Below are 7,317 nucleotides of genomic sequence, written 5' to 3'. Positions count from 1 at the left end.
TGAATTCTATCCTGTGTTACTAATATAAACCTACTGTGTTTTTTTCTAGCTAAAGCACGTATGTGAATTCTATCCTGTGTTACTGATATAAATCCACTGTGTTGTTGTTTCGTCTAGGTAAAGCACGTATGTAAATTCTATCCTGTAATACTAATATACACCTACTGTGTTGTTGTTGTTTCGTCTAGGTAAAGCACGTGTGTGAATTCTATCCTGTGTTACTAATATAAATCCACTGTGTTGTTGTTTCTTCTAGCTAAAGCACGTGTGTGAATTCTATCCTGTGTTACTAATATAAATCCACTGTGTTGTTGTTTCTTCTAGCTAAAGCACGCGTGTGAATTATATCCTATGTTACTAATGCCTACGCACAGAAGTTATATGGATTTTCTCCTCACTTCGTATGTTTGCTACCAGTTCAATCTCCCTCTGCCTGTCATCGCTGCAGGTCTGGGTAAGTCTCACGTTTTTTTCTTGTTTTTGATTTTTTGAACATCAAAAGAAAACCTTGCAGGGAGCCTTCACGTTCCAGAAGATAATCCAACTAGATCCAGTTTATTTTATATGTTAAGTGATAACAGTAGTAAAAAGATGGCCATACACCACAAAGAGCTATTTCTGAAGATTGTGTGGTGTGTGTAAACTGTGGGATGCACCTCCTAGGGGTGGGGATAGAGAGTCGGTAGGGGAGGCGTGCCACTATGGCTAAATATAAGTTATACCTTAAAGTACAGATTTAAAATTCAGCCAAGAGTGGATCTCATCTTATCCCAAAATCAAGCTCATTCTTCACACTAAATTGGTGAGTAAACTGAAACTGTTTTCCTTATACTATGTACCATTTTAAGCCTTGTTTTATTTTTACATGACGTGCAGGGAGTGGGCAACAAAACTCGTGTTTAGAAAGAGGGTACCACTGTATAACACCACCATCAACAACTGTTGACTGTGATTGACGTGAACATGTTATTAAAGTTACCGTACAACACCACCATCAACAAGTGTTGACTATGATTGACTTGAACAAGTTATTACAGTTACTGTATAGCACCACCATTAACAAGTGTTGACTATGATTGACTTGAACAAGTTATTAAAGTTACTGTATAGCACCACCATCAACAAGTGTTGACTGTCATTGACTTGAACAAGTTATTAAACTTAGGATAATTTTTCAGTTTCAAAGAAAACTTGTAATAAGAGAAATAACATGTACAGGATGAAGTGTGACTGTTAGTTTTCTTGGAAGAAACGAAAACCGTGTTTTTCCGATACAGGTAGTTTGACAAGTACTTGGTTCGTGACTGGACTAAGCCATATATGACGTCACCGTCATTCTTATAAGATATATTTTATATGATCTGCGATTGTAATGATTTACAGATAATGTAAATCGTCACTTTCACAAGTCGTATGATTGGACTAAACCATAGATGATGCAATCGTCAATCTTATAAGAAATATTTTAGATAGTCTATGATTGGATGAAATCGTATAGACGACGTCAACGTCACTCTTATAAGACACATTTTACATGGTCTGTGGTGGACTGAAGCACACGTGCTTTAAGTACTTACTTGTGACGTTTATATAGTATTATCGTTATGGAATAAATACACCCTTACATACACAATTACTTTAGGTATTACATTAATATTTACTAATCATTATTACTTATGTCATATATTATGATTACATCCTTTAAGTTTTTATTCTAACGTGGCCATGTTTAGATTTCCTTGGTCTACAATTCCTCAGCAAACTCTTGAGAAACTCTGGGGCGTTCTTCATCAGGCGTAGCTTTGGAGAAGACAGATTGTACTGGGCTGTCTTTACAGAATACGTTCAAAGCCTACTCTTAGGGGGCGAGGCTCCTCTGGAGTTTTTCTTGGAAGGTACACGCAGTAGGACAGCCAAATCCTTGAATCCCAAACTTGGTAAGTTAACTTGTTAACTTGGTTTGATCCATGGATTTTTATATATATCAAATGTTATTAGTTGCTTATAGTTTTCAGTGGGTTGACAGGAATATCTTACAAACACAGATACGGCCTGGTACAAGTTATTAAACACTTATATATACGTACGTCGTCGTAATTTCAAAGTGAACAAGCTCCTATTTTGGCTCCATGCTGTTACCTAGAATTACATTTGATGGAGCCAAAATAAGGGTTTGTAGTTTGAGTAAATAATGTCTACAGTATCTCCAGCCTTGTTTCTTTACATTTTATGATCCCTATTTGCAGATTTTTAAGTTCTCAATTTTTTATTTATCTTTGGTTTTTTATGGTCAACTATGGGCAAAAGATCGCTTGATATGGTAGCTAATCTTATACATCGTAATGATAATAAACATAGCTAGTATCTAGTTGGTACAGTTCATGATGATTTACTGTAGCTATTGATTATTTGATCGCATTAGTTCGAGATGTAAAATGATAAACTGCAGCTGGAGATTGCCATGGAGATTTGTTTGAGAATATAGTGAGCATTTATGGTTTCCGTGTAACTAAATGCTCTATATATGAAAGCATAGCATCGCTTTAAATAAACCTCCTTGTCTTTTAGGGTAATTATTCTACGAATGTGTTTAATAAAATTTAATATTATGTGTATTGATTTTTTTTATTTCTTCACTTCATACATAATATAGGGGTTGGCTCCATAAAGACATCAATTGTATAGTGTACAAAGCATTGAGTATCTACATGTTACATTCATCTATGTTCGTCTATTACTGGCTGGTAATTCCTATTTCACCCTGTATGTAAACTTCTTAATTGAACAACAATTTATGTACAAAAGCTAACTTCAAGGGGTAATGATAACATCGTTTACACTAGAATTATGATGTTTTTTAGCTTATGTAAAATATAGAAGAAACAAATCTACTTTTCAACACCCCTATGACCTTCACAGTACCTTATCTAGTATTCTACAAAAGGTTTGGGTGCAATATACCGAACCGTTTCTGCTGTAGGCTGGCAAGAGAATAATAATAAGAATTACAAACGAGCCGTTTTGAGCGGATTTTCTTTTCCTTGTAAGTCTAACACGTGTGCTTTATGTGCATTTTTATATGTGTACAGCCTTAGCAGTCAGTAGTAAAAGTTTTAAAGTGTTGTTTGAACCGGATCTTTACTGTTTAAAGTGATTTTTGTCTGAACATTCTGTTAGGGTTTTGTGCGATCCCTATTAGGAACCACAATAGTGGTTCACGACATACGAGTTTGATTTTTCACCACCTCATCTGGACTTAATTATCTTGTTGCTGATACTGATTACACGAGGATTATCACTTAGAAAATTTTAATATATGTGAAATGGATAAACATAAAAATATATCAAAATATTAAACTCTTGAGATTAGGCAATATTGAAGACATATTGATTTTCGCTCCAATTTGTGAACACATTCAGGAATTAACACAATCCCACCCCCATTGGCGTAGCGATAAATCTCAAGACCGGGTTTCGATACCCGTGGCTAGTACAGATAGTCCAATGAGTATCTTTGTGGTTAACAACAAACAAACACAACAACAATATAGTTTGGTATATATCGTACTAACATAATAAACAACAAACAAACATAACAACAATATAGTTTGGTATATATCGCACTAAACAACAAACAAACACAACAACAATATAGTTTGGTATATATCGCACTAAACAGCAAACAAACACAACAACAATATACTTTGGTATATATCGCACTAAACAACAAACAAACACAACAACAATATAGTTTGGTATATATCGCACTAACATAATAAACAACAAACAAACATAACAACAATATAGTTTGGTATATATCGCACTAAACAACAAACAAACACAACAACAATATAGTTTGGTATATATTGTACTAAACAACAAACAAATACAACAACAATATTGTTTGGTATATATCGTACTAACATAATAAACAACAAACAAACACAACAACAATATAGTTTGGTATATATCGTACTAAACAACAAACTTATTAAGAATATATTTTACATTGCACCAGTACATTATTTTACATTTCATATTTTATAATGGTTTTGACGCAACATAGTTTTTTAGTACATACTGTGTTCCACCCCCACCCTCAACTGCTATTGACATAGTGTTATCTCGTGGCACATTCTCCTAATTACTAGACTTTACCGACTCCCATTGTATGACACCAGGGAAATTTCACACATCAGTGAAAGCAAACTTTATCATTTCCCTTTAAGTTTATTATTTATCAAAATAAACAACGTATTTTGTATGCGATGCCAAGGAACCGCGAATCACGTTACGAAAGTTAAGAAAAGCAATTTAAACACTGTATATTAAAAATCCGTCCAAAAGAAAAAAAAACCAAACTTATTTTGCTCCCTCGCGAAAGCGTGGGATCTGGCATGTCTTGGTTGTTAGGGCGCTTGACTCAGAACCTGCGGATTGCGGGTTTAAATTCCCGTCGCCAAGCTATGTGGAATTTATAATGTGACGGCCAATCCCACTATTCGTTGGTAAAACAGAAGCATAAGAGTTGGCGTTGGGTGTTGTTGTTTTACTAGCTGCCTTCCCTCTAGTCTTTCACAGCTAAATTAGGGACAGTTACCTGGAGAAGAAGTGGGCGCCACCAAGTACATCTTCCCTAGAATAACCAATGGTGTAACAGTCTTTCACATCTAAATTAGGGACAGTTACCTGGAGAAGAGATGGGCGCCACCAAGTACATCTTCCCTAGAATAACCAATGGTGTAACAGCATTAGGGACAGTAACCTGGAGAAGAGATGGGCAGTACATCTTCCCTAGAATAACCAATGGTGTAACAGCATCTAAGGTTGTAGCGGCCTTGCGATTCAAAAGAAGAAAAAGGTAGCGCAATAGACATTATTATTCTACGTCGTATTTTTATTACGTATGATATTCATGTAGATCTTTACTACTCAACATGCAAGTAGCATTTAAAGAAATGTATTTATAATGAATTGATTTTCTAGAACAATATAATCCAGTGATTGGGTGTAAACTACTTACATTTATCACAAGAAAGACGTAGCTATATAACCTCGAGATTAGGCCTAAAAGCCGCTACATTTGATAAAAGAAAGACGTAGATATATAACACCGATACTTGGTTTAAACTCGATACATTTATCACAAGAAAGACGTAGATATATATAACCTCGAGATTAGGCCTAAAACCGCTACATTTGTTAAAAGAAAGACGTAGATATATAACCCCGATACTTGGTTTAAACTTGTTACATATATCACAAGAATGACATAGCTATATAATCTCAAGATTAGGCCTGAAAGTCGTTACATTTGTCACAAGAAAGACGTAGACATATTTCGCTATCAACTTTAATGCAATGGTGTTTTCTGATTTACCTTCAAGTAATCGGGTAGAAGCGGCAAAATAACTGCCAGGAAATATTTTGCGAAGCGAGATCTGAATTCTTTAAAACTCGACTGAGCGTATTATAAAGAAAAAACGTGGACCTAACGTAACATACAGTGAAACAACCTTTATTTTCAATAATGACGAACATAATAAGGATTTTTAAGGGTAAGTGAATTTTAGCACCTATGCTGGAAATGATCTGTACATGTTTCAATCTTCCCTATCATTTTGTTCCAGACTGAGAAAACATGGCATTATATAGGAAAAACAGCTATACCATTCTTCTTTGAGTCAGGAGCCGCACACGTGAGGGACGGTCACTCTCATTGCAAAACAAGGGATGTTGTTATCGTTGTATCCCTTGAGTATCACCTGACGTGCCAGTAAGAAAGATCACTATCAATTTCTATACAATATGCGCTATGTTACAACAATCTTTCTTGCGAAAAAGTGCTTGTGATACCATAATTGAATGAACTAGTTCCTTGAGTAACTAGGACGAGAAGATCTTAATAGCTTCCTCGAACAACTTTCTAACTTAAGAACACAGACTCAACGTGCATAGAAATTTAAAAACAATACAGCGCCAAACAACAACATAAATTTTTATATATCTTTACATATTTACTAAGAGTGTAAGAAACATTGTAAGCTTACATATCCCACTTCCACTAACAATGTAATTCTCCCTTTCTAGGTCCTCAACATTAAGCATTGAACTCAAACAATGTCTGCGTAAATGCTAAGGACATGACCATTTTAAGGTTATAGGGATTTATTATTTTTTGTAACGTTGCGATTCTCGTTTCTTGAATTTTAGCCAAACTTTGGAGGTCTAACGTCCAGGAACGTGTACGTCACTTGACAATAAATAAATTACAGTTGGTATATTTTACCAGATATAAAATCAATTCTGTATTAACGTTTTACCAGGAATTACTTACTCATCGCTTGCTGGTTCTTTAAAAGACTAAAAAACAACAAGATATTCATTCTTAGATGCTACTTTGCACAGTGTAAACCTGACATTTGCTACTTTGCACAGTGTAAAACCTCCTTTTTTTCACACCTAAGGTATTTTTGATTAGATAGGTAATTTTAATCCTGCCTGAAAGAATTTCAGGGCCCGGTATGCCCAGGTGGTTAGGGCGCTCGACTCGAAATCTGCAGGTCGCGGGTTCGAATCCCCGTCACACCAAACATGCCCGCCCTTTCAGCCGTGAGGGCGTTATAATGTGACAGTCAATCCCACTATTCGTTGGTAAAAGAGTAGCCCAAGAGTTGGCGGTGGGTGGTGATGACTAGCTGCCTTCTCTCTGGTCTTACACTGCTAAATTAGGGACGGCTAGAGCAGATAACAAAGAATTTCAAGTGCTGCGGCTATTTAGGATTCCCTCTTGTCAACGGATATTGTGACAACTAAAAAAAAATCATAATATGGTAAACATAGAACATTTTTTTATTATGTTCGGCGAATCTGGTTCCCAGTTTTCTTTCGGTTTCTCCGATGTAGGACTCTGGGCAGTTATTATACATAGCTTTATAAATGATGTTTCGTGTGATTCTACATATTTTGTTATTTAGTAATGATTTTAGGTTGTTGTTTGTTTGTTTTTTGTTGTTGTTTTTTAAGTCGACAATTATTGTTATGGTATTGACCTTTTAGTAACAATTATCGTTATGGTATTGATTTATTAGTAACAATTATTGTTATGGTCTTGATTTATTAGTAACAATTATTGTTATGGTATTGATTTATTAGTAACAATTATTGTTATGGTATTGATTTATTAGTAACAATTATTGTTATGATAATGATTTATTAGTAACAACTATTGTTATGGTATTGATTTATTAGTAACAACTATTGTTATGGTATTGATTTATTAGTAACAACTATTGTTATGGTATTGATTTATTAGTA

At 34.9% G+C, this 7,317-nt stretch overlaps 1 protein-coding gene across 1 annotated transcript in view; it reads left to right on the top strand.

Annotated features, from left to right (window-relative positions):
- Positions 1-330: 330 nt before the first annotated feature.
- LOC106472033 (dihydroxyacetone phosphate acyltransferase-like) overlaps positions 331-7,317 on the top strand; it is a 22,589-nt gene continuing 15,602 nt past the window's right edge. The window contains exons 1-2 of the mRNA XM_013932662.2: positions 331-454; positions 1,734-1,937. Of these exons, the coding sequence (XP_013788116.2) occupies positions 352-454; positions 1,734-1,937 (307 nt within the window). The 5' untranslated portion in view covers positions 331-351. The remainder of the gene's footprint in view (positions 455-1,733; positions 1,938-7,317) is intronic.

This window comes from Limulus polyphemus, unplaced genomic scaffold (assembly GCF_000517525.1).
Source record: "Limulus polyphemus unplaced genomic scaffold, Limulus_polyphemus-2.1.2 Scaffold5032, whole genome shotgun sequence".
Lineage (NCBI taxonomy): Eukaryota > Metazoa > Arthropoda > Merostomata > Xiphosura > Limulidae > Limulus > Limulus polyphemus.
Note: the sequence above shows the minus strand (reverse complement) of the source record. Positions and strands in the feature narration are given on the sequence as shown.